General features: G+C 46.0%; 1 protein-coding gene across 1 annotated transcript; it reads right to left on the bottom strand.

Annotated features, from left to right (window-relative positions):
* Nucleotides 1–18,975: 18,975 nt before the first annotated feature.
* Nucleotides 18,976–20,172, bottom strand: LOC122066075 (L-type lectin-domain containing receptor kinase IX.1-like). The gene has a single exon (XM_042629904.1). It carries the CDS (start codon nt 20,170–20,172, stop codon nt 18,976–18,978), a length of 1,197 nt encoding a protein of 398 aa, XP_042485838.1.
* Between the last annotated feature and the right edge of the window lie 1,112 nt (nt 20,173–21,284).

Here is a 21,284-nt window from a genome sequence, read left to right as displayed (position 1 = left end):
AGTGTGAAGAATGGGTTGGAAAAAGCCCCATTTGAATCCCCAAAGAATGGAGGAAGTTGGGAAGAAACAGCAGTTTTCCCGCCAAGACCGGTGGGTAGGACTGGTGGGCCATCTGGCCCGCCTGTGAGCACCCACCTGAGAGGGTAGGGCCTTCGGGAACAACCGGCGGGCCAGACCGGCGGGCTAACTGGTGGGCCACCCTGCCCGCCAGTCTTAGTAGGGCCCCTGGCCCAACCGACGGGCCAACCTGCCCGTCGGTCCAGACCAGTGGGCCAGACAGGTGGGCTGTCTGACCCACCTGAGAGGCCCCGAATGTGATTTTTACGTCCGATTGGACCGAAATCGGACGTACGGCCTTCTTTTAACGTTCTAAACATTATTTTGTCATCGGATCTTGTTAATTTGATTCCAAAATGGTGAAGTACTAACCCCGCTCAATCATGTTAGGTTCACTAAATCCTACGCTTCTCGCACCGGATCTCACCCGTACCGAACGGGAATCCTTGTGCACTAAAGGTAAGTGGGGAGAGGATGTTTGGCCTTGTTTCAAGGCATTGTGTGGCATTCATTTAAATGTATCTAGTCTAGTCATGCCATCATGAATATGCTATGTAGATTAATCATCCTCACATTGTTATGCATGTGTGCTATGTTTATTTTCTAAATGCCACGTGATGAGATGCTTATGTGATTGAATGTTGACATCATTGTGTATGATGTATTGATAGACTAGATGCCGTGGTCGGCTTGGAAACGAATGCATTGGTGGCCCGTGGTATGGGACACGGAGGTACTATGCAATCGTACTATTATCATATAGGAGCATGCGGTTTAGGATTTCACCTTCCCGTGCTACGACCCTTCCCAATAAGGGTTGTGGTGTTGGATTACCATTTGGGGGGAAGCAGTGGTCGCGGTTGTCGGGTCACTGTGGCGGTTAGACATAACGCCTGACGGGTCAATAGGACAGTCGACAACCCCGGTGGTATATTCAAGAGGGCCAATCGTACTGCTTTTAAATTGTTGGAGTCAGCACCTTTAATTTCAGTCATTTACTTTTCTGTTGAGAGCCAGTGGAAGGCATTGTTTTTACTTTTCAGAGTACTCACGGTGGGCCTTCTCTGACAGCCCTATGGGCGTATCGCGGGATGGAGTTCGCAGCTGGTACCCGGGGTATACGCGCACTATGGCTGTAGTAGCATTAAACCAAAGACTTAGTAATATTGCTTAGGTGGATGTGATTTAAAATGTAATGCATGGCATGTAGTGCATATGATTGTGTTTTGATGTGTGGACTGCTGTGTGGTCCATCTTACCACTTACTGAGCTAGTGAGCTCATCCCACAGGTACCTCCCTTTTTAGATGATTTTGCAGGTCATACATCTGAGGAGCACGGGGTGGGTCCCACAGTCGAGTTCCCTAAAGAGGACTGGTGGGCCTCTGGGGAGTTAGAGCACGGCATTGACTGCTCGTGTGAGAGTTGTGCTGTGGGACCGCAGTTCTGATGCCGAGCTGAGCTGAGCTCTACCATGTGATGCCGAGCTGGGCTCAACCCTTGATGCCGAGCTGAGCCTTTGATACCGAGTCGATCTGTGTACTTTGATTATTTTGATGGTTTCCTTTATGTACTTGATATGTGAATTGTACTTTTATTGTGTAAATATCATGCCTTCGGGCCCACATGTATATAACTATTGTATCACAATTCGGGTATCAAGTATTATGGGACTATTCACAGATAAAACTTAGTCTTCCGCTGATCTGATGAGCTTTTATTAGTTGTGTGTATTCTGTGGTGGAATACAGTATCAGATGATCCTGGCAGGTTTGGGTTAACCGGAGTTAACCCGGTCACTGGCCCGGTTCAGTGTGAACGGGGTGTGACAAACGGTGGTATCAGAGCGTGATGCTCTGCTCCACTCACAGCATACCCTTAGAATCCCGTAGACTCTATAATAGGAAAATGGGGTTGGGTTAAAGTAAAAGCTTTAAAGAGTAAAAGCCAAAGAATGAAGTATTAAAAAGGGGTTACATTAGATGTTGCATTCATGGCATGCGTGAGAGTAGATAAAAGGTAAATAAGTTGGTGTTATAACCTATAGAGTACTAGTTTGACGAAATTTCGGTAGCATAACGGCGTTAAATGGGATTTTCAAAAATTTTACACACAAACACCTAATAAACAACAGATAATATGATATAACAATGATCAAAAGTAGCAAAATACACCACAACTAAACTACACAAGTGTTCAACATATGATTCCACCACAAAAAAATCGCTGTCAAAATAAATTATTCCACAAATGAATCCAGTTACAGTGCAAATATAAGGAATGAGAAGAAATGAAATATACAACAAGGTCCATAGAAAAAGAAAATAGATAAAAAGCTGGTGTGGGCGAGCTAAGCCCTCACTGGTCATCGTCGTCGTCATCAATGATCACCACGTTCACCGGAGGTCTAGAGTTGACGTCGAGGCAGTGGTCGTAGTAGTCGAACCTCACGTTCACTAACCGTACTGCCCTTCGTAGTCGGCCAACATTTACTGACATGGCATTGGCCGTGGTGCTCAAGTCCTGGCCCAGTTGGAGAAAGGAGTTCTCCAAAGTAGCCTGCCTCTCCAGGATGCATTCCTCCCTGGAGGCACTCTCGTCCAGCCTTCTCAGTAGCTGAACTTGGCCATCCTGCAAGGCCCGCATGGTGGACATCAAGCCCTCAAAGTTGTATACACCACTCCCAGGTGGTGGGGCTCTATGCGGTGAGGCTGCAGCTCTGGAGGAACTAGGATCGAGACCTCTTGACTCCTGAGGCGCCTCCTCAGGGATGTCATCACCCACCCAATCATCCTCCTCGTCCTGAGGAACATAGTCCTCATCCTCCCCGCTGGACTCCTCCATGTGGACATCCTCCATAGGGGCAGCCCTCTTACCCCTACCTCTCTGAGCTCCTGCTCTCGGAGGTGTATCCATGAGGGTATGGAGACCCATCCTCAGGAGGTTACCCCTGTTGAACCTATCAGCCGGAGTCTTCCCCTCCTCATCGCTCAGGTCCACCCTGAAGAACTTGAAGATCCTAGTGAGGATCCTGCCATAGGGGAATCCTCCATCCTCAGGGTGGGAAGTGTGGTGCTCCATCGTCTTGAGGATGATACAGGGTAGGCACAGGTGCTCGACACCTCCCTCTATGGCCGTGTAGATGCAGAACTTGATGAAGGCCGCCATGAAACCCACCTGGTTCCGATGACCTCCTTTGGGTAGCAGGTTGAACTGGACCAAATGGGTAAATAAGTGAACCTCGGGGTAGAAGGACGTCTCGGACTCCGGACGGGTGCTGCTGCCGCAGATGGTCTCGTAGATGAAGTCCGGCGTCTCTAAGCTCATGAATGGTCCCAGAGGCTTGCTCCTGGGAGGACTATAGTATCGGTGCCCAGCTGCCGATATGCCCAAGATGTTGGCCAAGGTATCCACAGTCAGCTGGATGTCTACCCCCTTCACCAAGCTGACTATGGTGTACTCCCCGTATGGATAAGACACCTCCAAGTTGCAGTAGAATCGGCGGACTAGCTGCTCGTAGCATGGACGGTCTACGTGGAGGATAGACTCCCAGCCCAATGCTGAGAACCTCTCCTGAAGCTGAGCCTTGTGGAAGTTGTCGACTACCACGGTCTTCTCCATCATCACCGACCTCTTCAGAAAAATTGGCCAGTTGGCTGCTGCCTCTGCACTATGGAAGAGCTCCTCATCATAGTCTGTAGGGTCAGACCGGGCAGGTCCGGGTCTCCTTGTGCGAGGGGCTAAAGAGCTGGTTTTCGCACTTTTTCACTTAGAAGCAGTAGTCTTACGTCGAACGCCAGAGGAAGAGGGTCCCTTGCCGGTGCGAGATGACATCCTGACAAGAAGAAAAGAAAGCAGGGTGAGTAATGAAAGGAAAATGACAACAGTAAAGGGGAGCCCCAGAACCCAAATTCTCACAAAATGGAAAAGACGACAAGCTAGGAATGATAGGGAGCCTATGGACATGATGCACGATAAGTGACAAAGCGGGGTCATGATAAAACAGCAAAATGATAGCAAGGAGCATGTGTAACATGAGAGGATTCAATTTCAATGCGCAAATTCATTCACAATGGAGTAAAAACTTGAAACTATACGTCTAAGACGGAAATGCCATGGTAGCGGGATCATGAATGTACAAAAACATACCCAAATAGACTATGGAAGTCCACAAATACCAAGTATGTGATGAAAATCAAGGAAACCCAATACAAAAGAGGGGTTTTTCATGGGGAGACATGGGGATTCCAAGCAAAAGAGACATTTCACAAATTCTATAGCATGTTAAGCACAAATCAAGTGTAATGCAACACATATGAATCATTAATTGGAGAAAAGAGCGAGAATTGAAGAAATCCCCAAATTGGGAAAACTAGGGCACGATTTGGGGTTTTTCTCCAAATGAGGAGATAAAATCCTAATAAACTACAAATGACCACAAGAGAAACATCACAATCACATGGAAATGCTATTCTATGGAAAGAAAGCCTAGATTAAAGTCTACACATGCATTTTACTCCCCAAGAGGAAATTTTGAGAAAGGTGAAGAAGAGACTTACTTGGAAGTGGAAGAGTTGAATCTTCTTAAAAGCGCCGAGTTGATGAGTGGAACCGCGAGTGGAAGCGCCGAGGAGACCTCCAAGATCGCCCAAGGAAGAGAGGGAGAGAGAGAGAGAGAGAGAAAGAGGAAGGGAAGGAAGTAAGACAGAACAGGGCATGTAGCACCCTGTTCACGACTTTTACTCGGCCAGGACCGGCGGGCCCCCTGCCCGCCGGTGTCACCCGCTGGTTTGGGGCTCTGGGATCGACGGGCCCGATCGGCGGGCCCCTACCCGTCGGTGCAGCCCACCGGTTGTGTAAACTTGAGAAATTTTGAAATTTTTTTTATATATTATTAACATGTTTATATTGATTATTACTATTATTATTCCTATGTTAATGTGTTATGGTCAAGTGGGACCATTGACATACCTGTTGGGGCATTGGCCCTGTATCTCGGAATTAAGTTGCGGTTAATGGCAGGCTATCATACACTACAATACCCCATGTGATGGCATATAATTGTATGCCGAAATCAATTCTACGGTGTTTAACCAATATAGTGTGTGATATGTTCCAGGTACAGGGATACGATGGTACGTACTAGATCTGATAGCAATGCCCAAGGTACCTCATGGGGTCCTCGTCCGGTCGGTCGACCACTGAATCCTAGGAGGTCCCGCTCTGTGGGGCAAACTTCACCTCCACCATCTCCAGAGACCCTTGGTCAGGGTGGGGCACATGGGGACCCACCTATGACTACCCTCCCGGACCCTCCACCGGTTATTACTCCGGGAGATGTTAGTACCATAATTCAGCAGTCACAACAGGCTTTTCAGCAACAAATGCTTCAGCAACAGCAAGCATTTATGAATGCTATTCAGCAACAATTGGACCTTTCTCAATCGGGTCAACCTCCCTGGGTACTCACTCCACAGGACCCGCCTGTAGGGTAGGGAACAGGACCACAAGTGGGGGGTACACCTTCAATTCCACCATTCGGTATTCCTCAGTATGGGGTGCCTCCTCCATACTCTTACTATCCGGCTTATACTCCTAACTTTCCGTCGACGAGTAATACGTCAAAGGTAGTGGAGTCATTCAAGAGGAACTTACCACCTGTATTCTCTAAGGTGGGGAGTGATCCTCTGGAACCGGACCAATGGATCCAAGAACTAGAGAAAATATTTGAGGTGCTTGAGTGCACGGAGGCACAGAAACTCATTTGTGCTGGGTTGTAACTCAAGAAGGAGGCAAATTCTTGGTGGCAAGCCTCCAAACCCATATTGCTGGCTGCCCATCCAGAACCCACTTGGGAACAGTTCAAGGAGTTGTTCTTGGACAACCATTATCCGCGTAGCTTCAGAGACCGCAAGGAGACTGAGTTTATGGCTTTAACTCAAGGAGGTAAGACTGTCCTTGAATACCAACAACAATTCGAGAGTTTGTTCCATTTTGCCCCAAGGCATATGAGGACAGCTGAAGAGAAGGCTGTGAGATTCTTAAAAGGCCTAAAAGCATCCATCAGGTCTGTACTTGAGGTCTTGGATTTGACTGACTATGGCCAGATTGTGCAGAAGGCCAAGACCATGGAGGATAAGAAAAAGTGAGAACAGTCCCTCACCCCTGGACTGTGGAAAAGAACAAACCCATTTCTGGATATGGGGAACTCCTCCAAGGTATACCGCGGATCGTACAGTTCTGGGCCTATGTATAGGCAGCCCTATAGGCCATCTGGTGGTTCGGGTTTCACATCTTTTTGCCCGAACACTGGTGCAGCACCTACAGCTCCGAGGCCACCTCGACCTCCATCTGCAACGGGTCAAGTGCAGAGGGGCCCCGCCCCAGTTCCGACATCTCAGATTCGTTGCTTCAACTGCCATTCATATGGGCATTATGCAAAAGACTGTCGGGTCAGACCAGCCTTGCCCTTCAGTTAGCCCTCTGCGTACTGACCTCCGTTAGCTCGAGGGAATCAACTGCAGGGAAGGATGTATGCTCTATCAGCCGAGGAAGTTGAGGCCAGTACAGAAGTAGTAGCAGGTACATTTTAAATTAAGAAATTCCTTATGTTAAATATTGATGACCTGCTGAAATTATATGCATTGTTGCACTAGGTATCCTACCCATATCAGGCATACCAGCCTATGTTTTATTTGATTCAGGAGCTACTCATTCATTTACATCTAAGAGATTTACAGAGAAACTTGGGATGTCACCCAGGATCCTAGATCACAGAATGAGTGTTAGTATGCCTACGGGTAAAGTTACACAGTTGAAGGAGGTGTATGGGCCGTGCCCAGTGGAAATTAGTGGGAATAATTTTGAGGCACAACTCATTAAGTTTAATATGCAGAATTTTGATGTTATACTGGGTATGGATTGGTTGTTGGCTCATCGAGCTAATGTGATGTGTGCTGAGAAGCTGATTAGGGTGATAGATGATGAAGGGAAAGAATTGGTATACCGAGCAGATAAAATGAAACGGGTGAGGAAGGTCCTTGTCTCTGCTCTTCAAGCGGTAAAATTGCTAGAAAGTGGATGTCAGGGCTACTTAGCATCGGTACTTGATGTTGATGCAAGGATTACACCTCTGGAAGAGGTAAAGGTGGTTAAAGAGTTTCTCGATGTTTTCCCAGATGATCTGATGCATTTACCACCTGATAGAGAGTTGGAGTTTGCCATAGATTTGACTCCTGGAGCAGCTCCAGTATCTAAGGCTCCATACAGGATGGCACCAGCTGAATTGAAGGAGTTACAGATGCAGTTGCAGGAACTACTGGAAAAGGGGTTTATTCGCCCAAGTGTTTCACCTTGGGGTGCCCCGGTATTGTTTGTCAAGAAGAAAGATGGCAGCTTGCATATGTGCATCGATTACCGGGAATTAAATAAGCTAACCATTAAGAACCGGTATCCATTGCCATGCATTAATGATTTATTTGACCAGTTGCAGGGGGCCAGGGTATTTTCAAAGATAGACCTTTGGTCAGACTATTATTAGCTCAAGATAAAGAGAAGCGACATACCCAAGACAACATTTAGGACTCGGTATGGTCACTATGAGTTCCTGGTGTTATCTTTCGGGTTAACCAATGCACCGGCAGCATTCATGGATCTAATGAATCAAGTATTTCAGGATGTGCTTGACAAATGGGTAATTGTTTTTATTGACGACATCTTGATCTACTCCAAGACCGAAGAGGAGCACACTCAACACTTGGGAATGGTGTTACAGAGGTTGAGAGAACAACAGTTGTTTGCCAAGTACAACAAGTGTGAATTCTTGCTTGAACAAGTTAGGTTCCTGGGGCACGTAGTGTCTAAAGCCGGAATCGAAGTGGATCCTGATAAGGAGAAAGTAGTAGTGGAATGGGAAAGCCCCAAGAATGTCACTGAAATTAGAAGCTTCTTGGGTTTGGCTGGATACTACCGGCGTTTCATCGAGAATTTTGCCTGAATCTCAGCACCAATGACCAGATTAACCAAAAAAGGTGTGAAATTCGACTGGGCAGAGGTATGTGAGAGGAGTTTCCAGGAATTGAAGAAGAGGTTGGTGTCGGCCCCTGTGTTGACCATCCCTGAAGGCACAGGTGGAATGACAGTCTACACTGATGCTTCCAAAGTTGGTTTGGGTTACGTTCTCATGCAACGCGGTAAAGTAATAGCGTATGCATCCCGACAACTAAAGGAGTATGAGAAGAACTACCCCACTCATGACTTATAACTAGCCACAATCATTTTTGCCCTTAAGATCTGACGACATTATTTGTATGGGGAGAAGTGTGATATATACAATGATCACAAAAGTCTGAAGTACTTCTTCACCCAGAAGGATCTGAACATGAGACAGAGGAGATGGCTTGAGCTCATGAAGGATTACGACTGTGACATTCAGTATCATCCCGGCAAGGCAAATGTACTGGCAGATGCGTTGAGTCTTAAGGCACAGACTGCGTCACTCTCATGCTTAGCAGTCAGCCCACCACTCGTGCAAGAGGCGATGCTAATGGATGAAGTCCTCTTGTATGAAGGAGCAACCTTATAATTGGAACCTCAGTCGAAAAACCTTAAATGGTTGACTGTATCCTTGACGGCTCTACAGGTGCATCCGGCTATTAGGCAAGAGGTAATAATGAAGCAACCTTTGGATCCTGAATTGCAGCGGATCAGAGTTAAGGTTCAAGATCAAACAACGAACGACCCAGATTTTGTTTTAGCCAGTGACGGGGTATTGATGTTTCGAGGCAGATTGTGTGTACCCGATGATTTGGATATACAAGATAAGATAGTGCGAGAAGCACATAGCTCCTAGTACTCACTTCACCCAGGAAGTACCAAGATGTACAAAGACCTCAAAAAAAATTACTGGTGGCCAAGTATGAAAGTCACAATAGCTCTGTATGTGGCGACTTGTCTCACATGCCAGAAAGTAAAAGTTGCGAGGCATCGACCTTATGGTACTCTTCAGCCACTCCTAGTACCAGAGTGGAAGTGGGAGAGGATTACAATGGACTTCGTCACCGGACTACCATGTACACCTAAGGGAATGGACGCGATATGGGTGATCTTTGATCGGCTTACCAAGACTGCTCATTTCATTCCCATCAAGACCAAGTTCTCCATGGCCAAACTAGCACAACTTTACATGGACAACATAGTGCGCTTGCATGGAGTGCTAGTGAGCATTTTTTCAGATAGGGACCCAAGGTTCACTTCCAGATTTTGGAAAAGCTTACAGCGTGCCTTGGGATCACAGTTGAATTTGAGTACTGCCTTCCACCCATAGACGGATGGTCAGTCGGAGCAAACCATACAGATATTAGAGGACATGCTCAGGGCATGTACAATGGAGATGAGTGGCAGTTGGGAAGAATACATACCTCTTATGGAGTTTGCCTATAACAACAGCTACCAAGCTACAATTGGGATGGCTCCGTACGAGGTGTTATATGGTAGGAAGTGTAGAACTCCTTTGTATTGGGATAAGGTATGCGAACGTCGAATGTTAGGACCTGAGATGATACAGATGACTTGTGACAAAGTCGACGTGATTCGAGAACGGATTAAAGCAGCTCAGTCTCGACAAAAAAGCTATACGGACACCCGCAGAAAAGACATTGAATTTCAGCCAGGAGAAAAGGTATTTCTCAAGATCTCTCCTACTAAAGGGTTGCAAAGGTTTCACAGAAAGGGAAAATTGAACCCAAGATACATTGGACCATTTGAGATCTTAGCCCGGGTTGGCTCAGTAGCCTACATGCTTGCTCTGCCACCTTCACTTGGGGATGTTCATAATGTATTCCATGTATCCATGCTGAAGCGATACGTTCATGACCCCTCTCATGTATTACCCGTGGAGCCGGAATACCTTGAAGCTGACATGACCTATACAGAGCAGCCAGCTGAAATTTTGGACCGAAAGGTGAAAACCCTTCGCAATCGCTCCATTTCCTATATAAAGGTGCGATGGGAAAATCATTCACTTGAAGAAGCGTCTTGGGAGAAAGAGGATGAAATGCAAGCCAAGTACCCTCTTCTTTTAGATCAACCAGGTACGCAATTTCGAGGACAAAATTTTTTAGAAGGGGGGGGTAAATGTAATACCCTACTTCTTAAACCCGGTCTGATTACACGGTTGACCCGGTTTAACTATGTAGGACCTGAACCGAAGAGAGTTAGAGCGGGCTCCTTATGGACTATGATGGCAAGAGTGACCTTAAACACCGGCTGGCCCGACAAGTCTGAGCTAGTGCCAGAAGAGATGGGAATACCCACGCCGTGTACATGCACCTATCATAAGGCCATGTACGGATAAAGCAGGTATTGTAGCCGTATATTAAGGTGTATACGTATATTACATCGTATGCCAAGGGTGGGATTCGCGTCGAGGCCCGAACTCTATCAAAATCCTAAGTTTTGGCCCTCAGGTGGGCGGACAGGTGGGCGCACCCACCCACCTGAGTGACCCATCCATGTGAACTATTTAGTTATTTAAGAAGTATATATATAGCATTTATGATTTTCTTTTCTTTTCATTTATGACACTCGTACGTTGGTGAGGATAGTAAAGAGGAGAGAGAAAAGAAAGGGAAGAAGAAGTGAAGAGAAGACAAGGAAGAGGAAGAAGAGAAGGATTTCAGCGGCGCCGAAGCTTGATCTTCCCATTCCGGCGTTGGAAGAGTGATCTTCAACACTAGATCCACATTTAGAGGTAAGCAAAGTTGGGTTCCTTAAACATTCACCATACCCAAGAAAAACCCTTGAGTCGAGTAGGGTTTCTTGAGATCTTGTAAATCCCCTTTGAAATGATGAATCTAAGGTTTAATAGATGATTTATGTGTTGATCTTGAAGGATTTGAAGAGGTATTGACAAGGTTGGAGAAGCATTGTGGGTTTGAAGTGATTTTGAGGGTTTGAAGGTGTTCTTGAGCAAAGAAGGTAAGATGGTTTCCCATCACTTGAATCTAACCTAGATCTAGGTTAGAATCATCCTATAAGACATTGAAAGTGTGAAGAATGGGTTGGGAAAAGCCCCATTTGAATCCCCAAAGAATGGAGGAAATTGGGAAGAAACAACAGTTTTCCCGCTAAGACCGGTGGGTAGGACCGGTGGGCCATCTGGCCCGCCTGTGAGCACCCACCTGAGAGGACAGGGCCTTCGGGCACAACTGGCGGGCCAGACCGGCAGGCTAACCGGTGGGCCACCCTGCCCGTCGGTCTTAGCGGGGCCCCCTGGCCCAACCGACGGGCCAACCTGCCCGTCGATCCAAATCGGTGGGCCAGACCGGTGGTCCAGACCGGTGGGCCAGACCGGTGGGCCAGACAGGTGGGCTGTCTGACCCACTTGAGAGGCCCCGAATGTGATTTTTACGTCCGATTGGACCTAAATCGGACGTGCGACCTTCTTTTAATGTTCTAAACATTATTTTGTCATCGGATATCGTTAATTTGATTCCAAAATGGTGAAGTACTAACCCCGCTCAATCATGTTAGGTTTACCAAATCCTACGCTTCTCGCACCGGATCTCACCCGTACCGAATGGGAATCCTTGTGCACTACAGGTAAGTGGGGAGAGGACGTTTGGCCTTGTTTCAAGGCATTGTGTGGAATTCATTTAAATGTATCTAGTCTAGTCATGCCATCATGAATATGCTATGTAGATTAGTCATCCTCACATTGTTATGCATGTGTGCTATGTTTACTTTCTAAATGCCACGTGATGAGATGCTTATGTGATTGAATGTTGACATCATTGTGCATGATGCATTGATAGACTAGATGCCGTAGTTGGCTTGGAAACGAGTGCATTGGTGGCCCGTGGTATGGGATGCGGAGGCACTATGCAATCGTACAATTGTCATATAGGAGTATGCGGTTTAGGATTTCACCTTCCCATGCTACGACTCTTCCCAACAGGGGTTGAGGTGTTGGGTTACCATTTGGGGGGAAGCAGTGGTCGCAGCTGTCGGGTCACTGTGGCGGTTAGACATAACGCCTGGCGGGTCAATAGGACAGTCGACAACCCTGGTGGTATATTCAAGAGGGTCAATCGTACTGCTTTTAAATTGCTGGAGTCAGCACCTTTAATTTCAGTCATTTACTTTTCTGTTGAGAGCCGGTGGATGGCATTGTTTTTACTTTTTCGAGTACTCACGGTGGGCCTTCTCTGATAGCCCTATGGGCGTATCGCGGGATGGAATTCACGGCTCGTACCCAGGGTATACGCGCACTGTGGCTATAGTAGCACTAAACCAAAGACTTAGTAATGTTGCTTAGGTGGATGTGATTTAAAATGTAATGCATGGCATGTAGTGCATATGATTGTGTTTTGATGTGTGGACTGTTTTGTGGTCCATCTTATCACTTACTGAGCTAGTGAGCTCATCCCACGGGTACGCCCCTTTTTAGATGATTTTGCAGGTCATACATCTAAGGAATACGGGGTGGGTCCCACAATCGAGTTCCCTGAAGAGGACAGGTGGGCCCCTGGGGAGTTAGAGCACGGCACTGACTGCTCGTGTGAGAGTTGTGCTGCGGGACCGTAGTTTTGATACCGAGCTGAGCTCCCCTTTTGAGGCCGAGCTGAGCTCTACCATGTGATGCCGAGTTGGGCTCAACCCTTGATGCCGAGCTGAGCTCTAGCCTTTGATACCGAGCCGATTTGTGTACTCTGATTATTTTGATGGTTTCCTTTATGTGCTTGATATGTGAATTGTACTTTTATTGTGTAAATATCATGCCTTCGGGCCCACATGTATATAACTATTGTATCATAATTCGGGTATCAAGTATTATGGGACTATTCACAGGTAAAACTTAGTCTTCCGCTGATCTGATAAGTTTTTATTAGTTGTGTGTATGCTGTGGTGGAATACAGTATCAGATGATCCTGGCAGGTTTGGGTTAACTGGTGTTAACCCGGTCACTAGCCCGGTTCAGTGTAACCGGGGTGTGACACACCATGTCCCGTCATCCCGGGTAACTTACCCGAACATGGAAGAGCAGATGCAGAGCTTGCAGCTGCAGGTATTAGCTACAAATACACTGTTGTGGGATTTCATAAGCCAGTTCGGCCCGGCACTTCCAGTGCCACTGACTTGTTCAACTCAACTGCTTAGGCCTGTTCAGGGCAGACATCTCAGCGACGATTCTCCTGACAACCCCGAAAAGGAAATCATGCATTTGTGCTAAAACAAATATCAAGTTCAAGTACATTCCATATAAAATAGGGGGGGAAGAAGCCACCTTTGATATTCTCTTTCTAATTGTATTTTATCATTTTTTCCTATTTGTATCATAATGTATTTTGTGAAGTTCTTCCTTATATAAGTAAACCTCAATCACTCTAATCAACAAATACTAAGAAAGCCAACTATATATCCTACTATAGCTTAATTATCTTGGTGTCAAACCTAAGTGGGATGTCTCATGTTCAAAACCATTTGCTTAGTGCCCTCCAAAGGAATACTTCCATTGAAATTTCATTCATAAAGAGCATGGGCTTCTAAGTATAGATCAGAAGTGGTGCAAAGGGCATAAGGTGAGGACAAGGATATGTACCAGATTACCATCATCATGAAAGCCATAACAATCATGTTCTAATTTACATGAACATGCTTCTAATGCTTCTAATGCTTCTAATGCTTATGCTCCTCTCTCTCTCTCTCTCTCTCTCTCTCTCTCTCTCTCTCCTTGCCCAGAACGGGAGAGCCCGTCGTTTGCGCATCATTGGAGCCCAGAGACACATGATACTCATAGATCCCCACCCCGGGTAGGAAGACGCCAACTGTCGCCTCAAAGACTCAGTAGAGGCACGCGTTCGCACAGAGAAGAATGCGAAAACTACCAGAGGCTAGCTCCATAAGATTGACCCTACCCGGGTCAGGGCTAGCCCATCCGACCGACCAAAGGTGCACCACGGCAAGGTCAGGATCGGCCTGGTGGTCACCAAGGCCGAGGAAGAAGCCCCAGAAAAGGCAAGTGGGAACGTCGATCCCCGAATCGTCGAGCCGAGGAGAGAAGAGACGATCTGGAGAGCTGCACCCAGTGACTCACTAAGCGAATAGAAGGAATGCAGAGGCAAGGGCACCCAGCCGACATAACTGTAACTTCGACCCATAATGCACTATTTGATGAACTGATAGACGCCGAGCTGCCCTCAAATTTCGTGATATCTGTCTTCAATGGATATGACGGCACCACAGATCCCTATGATCATCTGCTATAATACAGCTCAACCATGACGGTTCATGGTAGGTCAGATGATTCGCGCGAGCCGAAGAAGAATAAAACAGATTGGCCACTTGACACTGTTGAACCCGAGCATCTAAGACCGAGCTCCAGCTCGACAGCATCTAAGACCAAGATCTAGTTCGATAGCATCTAAGGTCGAGCTCTAGCTCGGCAGCATCTAAGACCGAGCTCAAGCTCGACACTATCAAGACCAGACCCTAGTTTGGTAACTCAAAGACCTTAACTAAGGCATAATGACAAGGCTACAACTCGGCAGCATCTAAGACAAGACTACAGCTCGGCAGCATCTAAGATCGTGCTCAAGCTCGGCACTATCAAGACCAAACCCTAGTTTGGAAACTCAAGCCCTTACGCATTAAGGCATGCAAGCCTGAGCCCCGGTTTGGCACCTTAAGCCCTTACGCACTAAGGCATGCAAGCCCGAGCCTCGGATCGGCACCTTAAGCCCTTACGCATTAAGGCACGCAAGCCCGAGCCCCAGCTCGGCACATCAAGCCCTTATGTATTAAAGCATTCAAGCCCGAGCTCTGGTTCGACACCTCAAGCCCTTACATACTAAGGCATGCAAGCCCGAGCCCCCAGCTCGGCACCTTAAGCCCTTACGCACTAAGGCATGCAAGCTTGAGCCCCGACTCAGTACATCAAGCCCTTACGCATTAAGGCATTCAAGTCAGAGACCTGGCTCAGCACCTTAAGCCCTTATGCACTAAGGCATGCAAGCCCGAGCCTTGGCTCGGCACATCAAGCCCTTACGCATTAAGGCATTCAAACTCGAGCCCCGGATTGGCACCTTAAGCCCTTATTATGGCATTCAAGCTCGAGCCCCGGCACGGCACATCAAGCCCTTGCGCATTAAGGCATGTAAGCCCGAGCCCCAGCTCGGCACATCAAGCCCTTACACATCAAGGCACGCAAGCCAGAGCATGGCTTAACACCTCAAGCCCTTATGCATTAAGGCATGAAAGCTCAAGCACGCCTCGGCAACTTCAAGACTTTAACACAAGGCACCTCAAAAGACCGAGCCCAAGCTCGGCACTGCCAAGACCAAACCCAGGTTTGGCACCTTAAAAGACCAAGCCCAAGCTCGGCATTCTCAAAGACCGAGCCCAAGCTTGACATTCTCAAAGATCGAGCCCAAGCTCGGCACTCTCAGACCGAGCCCAAGCTCGGCATTCTCTAAGATCGAGCCCCAGGTCGGCACCCCTATGGCTAGGCCCAGGCTTGGTACCTCAAGAGCTCATAAACTAGACATGGAAGATCAATTCTGAGCTCAGCTAGAGAACGGGGCCACACTTAGACAGTTGTACTAGCCTTATTCTTCCAACAAGTTACTCATTTTGAGCCGCGCTGGAAGTACAAGAAAATAAAGAAAGAAGCACAAGAATGTTGAGAGATGAAGACATCAAAACAAAATTTTCCATTCATCAAAAAAGAGAAAAAAACCCTCAAAGTATACCACTCCCGAAGGAGACATCTACATATATACAAGGCTAATCTCGGGGGGCTAATCCACGACCTAGCTCTTCACTTGGCTATCCTTCGAGTCGGGTCACCTCTTCACCAACGTCGATCGAGCCGTCGAACTACACCAAAGTAATAGGGGCGGGAACGCGCTACTCATAGTCCTTCCAATTGTAGCCTGGCACCATACTTAGGATGAACCGGATGACATCGTCTGAGCCGGCCTAAAATAAAGAAATGTTAATGTCAGCCAATCATTTCTGACAGGCCTAGGGGTTCAACCACCTCGTTGGCCTCCAGCTCAGCCCGGTGTTGCCTTTCCAGTCAGCCACCCTAGCTGCAAGCTCCTCCTTATTGCGAGCGCCTTGGGTCTCAGACAACTCATCCTAGAGAGCATCATTCTCCTTCATCAAGTTGCTGTTGGCATTGAGTTGCTTAGCAACCGCCTGTTCCAGCTCTCCAGTTATCAACCAGACATCATTGGCACGGACCTCCTCAGACCGGGCCATTTTCTTCTCAAACCTCCAGTTGGCCTGTGATCTTGTGAGGCTCTCCATAAAGGAGCTTTGCCTCCGCCTTTGAACAAGCGACAGCCACGTCCTTGAACCGTTGAGCAACCTCGGCTGAGAAAGTGGAGCAGCGCGTTTCGCATCGATTTAAATGCTCTAGCACTTCGATTCAAACTGCTAGAGCGGGGGGCTGGTGATGAGGCAAAATATGTCCCCTTCCTCAGCGCGGCTAAAGTGTGTATGCAAACCTAAACAGAACTGACCCACTATCTTGGCCCTCCATCAACCGCGCTGCCACCTCGGCCACCATCACGCCGTGCTGCCACCTCGGCTCCATCATGCCATGCTGCCTCCTCGGCCTCCATTAGGCCATGCTACCACCTTGGCCTCCATCAGGCTGTGCTGCCTCATCGGCCCTTCATCAGGTTGTGCTACCACCTCGGCCTCCATCAGGTCGTGCTATCACCTCTGCTTGACGTCAACAACAAGATTTTCAGAGACATGTTTTCGTCCACCCTTACATTCAAGAACGAAATCCCTATTCAGAAGGACAGGATTCTATCCACTACACGTCATCATAGACATCTATCCCTCACACGGTTGGCCTTTCCGAGATAAGAGGGGAATATTCCCCTAAGACTCGGAATATTCCCAGAATCATAGAGCCACTCCCCTTGAGGACTCCACACCTAAACAGGACTCTTCATAATCGTCTCCCGCTCTCTCTTCATCAGCAACCTATAAATACCAAGGTAAGCCTCCATCATAAGGGGATCGATCACTCACTTCTCTTTCTGGAAAAGCTCTCTTGAGCATCTGTTGTGGAAAGATTTGACTTAGGCATCGGAGAGTCCCCCGTCGGGTCAGCCCGGCTCTCCCCTGTCATCTTTTCTGTGCAGGTTGGCCAAAGCACCAGGAACTACAGGGAAGATCGCCTGGTCAATTTTTTTCGCATCAGGTATGTTCTAAAGAAACATTTGTGGAGAAAACAGAATAAAGCGTTTGATACATTTATGGTGTGTTTTGTTTTGTTTTGTGTGTGTGTGTGTGTGTTTTTTTTTTTTTTGAAAAAAATGATAGAAATGAGAATCGACGGAACGAAAAAAGGCAATTCTGTTGTTCCAAAAAAAAAAAACTGCAGCATTTTGACACAAAAATTGAAATTTCCATTTTTGACACCGAACGTCGTTTCTGGAACAAAAAAGTTACCAAACGCAGCCTAAGAGAACCATTTATTTGAGACCATTGATCCATAATTTGATAATAAAACCTGGTTTGGGTTTTAGCTTTCTCTTCTTCCTTTTGGTCTTGAGGCGAATTGGGTTCTATGAGATCATTCAATTTCAAAGTTGGATTGTTTGGTAAGAACGTTCTTGGAGCCTTTTATGGTTTGAGACTGTGATACCTGGGATAATTTGCTGATTGATTCGTTGCACAGCACAAGAAATCTCTGCCATGTTTTTAGATCAGATGAAGAGAAGAAGGCAAGTTTTGGCTTCAGTTTAGCCATCCCATCCCCTTGTTTTTGTACACCCATCCGTAGGTTGCTCAGACGGTTAGGACAAATTGGTGATTATGTGGATAGGCATACAGTCCCAGGTTTGATTCTCATTTGTGCATCTATGATTTAAGTGGAGACTGTGGCGGTGGGTTACTTTAACACCCTGGTTAACCAAAAAAAAAAAAAAAACTTTTGAGCCATTTCGAAAGTGAAATTACCTAATCTGTCCTGATTCCTAATTAATCAAGAGAGGGAGTCATGGGCCACTAAGAATGCCAATCAGTCATCAAATCACACTACTAATAATATATCAGAAAAAAAAGATTTAATAAAATATATTAAATCTTGGTTTATTTCTCTTATAGCAGAAAGTGCTCAATAGTGGGGGTGCACATGGACTCAGTATAAAGAAGCTGAATCAAGCCCAACAAAGACTTGGTTCGAGGCGGGCAAATCGTTCTTGGTATGGCCGAGCTACATTCCTGATCGGCTCCAGCTATCTAGATCCGATATAATACGATCGACCCACATTCATGACTGGATTAGTTACCGAACGACAAAATTGGAGGTCCCAGTTGGACAACGTCTAAGCAACACCCGAGTGGCGGACTATAGCCACACGCCCATGAGCGTAGCACTAAGTGACCTGCTATCGGGCACCCGACAGAGGTAGGTCGGCAATCGAGCTACTGACTCAAGTTTGCTCGGCTCCCATAAGGACTCTAGATCCTCCATAGAAAGAAAGAGATTTCTCGATCTTCCAAATTCACTCTCTTAATATAACTCTTGCCATGATTGGATTCCTACTAGGTCTAGGAAACTTGTCAAAATGGGACTTTCTATTGCCATGTCAAAATGGGACTTTCTATTGCCACCATTCCTCGACTATAAATACATAAATAAACCCCCTTCAAAGGATCAAGACTTTTCCATTCTTACCAGAATTATCGATTGCAAAGAGATTTAACTTAGGCATCGAAGAGTCCCCCATCAAATCAGTCGACACTCATTCTCTTACATTTGTTCCTTCGTATAGGATGTGAGAGCAGCCTTAGATGATTTCTTACCGCAACAATTTCATTGATTATTTCCTAAATAAAATTAATAAACCAAAATTTAATAAAAAGTTAAGTAAATATATATCTTTAGCATCGGTTATTTAAGACTAAGAAAGCAAGTCAATGCAACTTTATTATCAACTCCTTGTACGCCACAAGGTTGACAGGGTAATATGCGGCTGTAAGGTTGAGTATGTGTAGTAGTACCATTGGATGAGGACGTAATCGCAAATGTAGACATATCCGATGGAGAGGAGAAATACGTAGGCAAAGGCATCTTAGGTGGGAGAACAGGCAATGCAGGATCGAAGTTGAGAACTTGCATGGCTTGACTTATTGAAGGTCGGAGGTTGTAGTCAGGGTGAGCGCACCATAACCCAACAACTAATAACCGCTCTATCTGTTGCTCTCTAAAATCCACACCTTGACTTGGGTCAGCTGCCTCAAGAAGTTTTCCTCTTCCATAGAGCTCCCAAACCCATTCTTCTACCAATCTTACCTTACATAGATCAGAATCAGGATCACTATAGTTCATCTCCATAGGCTTACTCCTACAAGCAATTTCTAAAGCAACCACTCCAAAGCTATAGACATCAGATTCTTTGCTAGCCTTCCCAGTGATAGCACATTCAGGTGCCATGTATCCCAAGGTACCAGCTAACACAGTTGTTTCAGACCCTTTCCCATGTTCCACAAGCCTAGCCAAGCCAAAATCCCCAAGTTTAGCATTGAAGTTGGAATCTAGAATTACATTGCTGGATTTAACATCCCTGTGGATGATGCATTGCTTCCACTCTTCATGCAAATAGAGCAATGCATAGCCCAAGTCAAGAGCTATCTTGTACCTCAACTCCCATGTCATGGGCCCAGCTGATCTATTTCCAAATAGATGAGAATCAAGATTCCCATTAGGCATGATGAACTCATAGACAAGAAGTAGCTCTTTCCGTTGGTGGCACCAACCAACAAGTCTCACAAGGTTCTTATGTCGCAATCGACTAGTGATCTTCACCTCGGACACATACTCCTTTATCCCTTGTTTAGACCCTTTAGAGATCCTTTTCACAGCAACATCCTTTTTGAGATCCCTCAAGAAGCCTCTGTAAACCCCTCCAAATCCTCCCTCTCCAAGCTTTCCTTCTTCATCAAAGTTATTAGTCGCATGAGCCAATTCAGCATATGAGAATTGCCTAGGTCCGGTTTCCTTTTTGAATTCATCATCCATGGATGCATCAAGTACCACTTCATCATCATCATTTGCCTCACTTTCTTGCTTCTTTCTGTTGGAGAACATTTACCATATTAAACATATGAATAACCCTATAGTATTTAGAATACAAGAATCATAAAAGATATTTAACCGTGAGTATAGTCCATAAACCAAGATCAATAAAGTACTCTCTTCATAGGTCTTAAAATACATAACCATATAGATTTACCATATCTATAATAATCAATGGGACATCCATGACATGAACCATAAATGGGAATAGAGAAGTACCTGTGTAGGTTTAGAAGCCGCATAAACATAGATCATGAACCTCTGTCCCATGTGGTTAAACATTACTCCCATGAAGATAACAATGACGAACTACACAAGTGGAGTCATTCTACTGAGATCTTCTGCAGTCTCTTACTCTAGGGTTTTCCCTCTTTCTGTGCACTTGCTCTTATGAGAAAGCTGTGCTCCCAAAACTATTAAGGCATTAAGTAATGGTGTAGGGACCGTCAGTATTATATTTATAATAGAATTCCTAAAACCCTATTACACTCTCACAATGGAAAGAGTTAGGAGTTTCCTAATTAGAGTGAGTCTATTATTGCTTAGGCCCAATGGATCAATCGGTATCAGTTAAGCCCACATAAAAATCCTAACACTTTCTGCTCGTGAGATACAAAGCCAAAACCAAAACCAAACCCAAAGCAACAACTATGGCAATAATTCCAAATGGAACAAAATTTTAGCCAAAACACTCTTACCCATCTCCAAACTGGAATAAAAATCCTAGGAGCAAATCTCATGTAGTTCGGTGGTATTTCCTGTGGCTGCAGAGAACCCAACAGTGACCCGTTCAGGAAGATAATCCCTCAGATCAATCGTATGAGAAAGGATAGGTGAGACTCCATTAATATTGTTATCATTGTAAGATTTTCAATTAGGTGGGCTAGCATAGTCAAAGATTTGTTTCCAAAAATCAGTTTAGTGGTGTTGACTAAAGATGGAGTAAGCAGAAAGAATCCAATATTATTGGTAAGTGATTTCTATGGAGATATTGGATTCTATTAGCACACCTTAATGGTATGAAATATTTATTACTATGTGTGGACCTAAGGTATTGTTTCCTTAATGGGGAGGAAACCCTAATTTTATTGCAGGGTTGGTGCCTACCCTCACCCCTATATATA

Source organism: Macadamia integrifolia, unplaced genomic scaffold, assembly GCF_013358625.1.
Source record: "Macadamia integrifolia cultivar HAES 741 unplaced genomic scaffold, SCU_Mint_v3 scaffold2217, whole genome shotgun sequence".
NCBI lineage: Eukaryota > Viridiplantae > Streptophyta > Magnoliopsida > Proteales > Proteaceae > Macadamia > Macadamia integrifolia.
The sequence above is the reverse complement of the archived record's forward strand: the minus strand, read 5'-3'. Positions and strand labels throughout refer to the sequence as shown.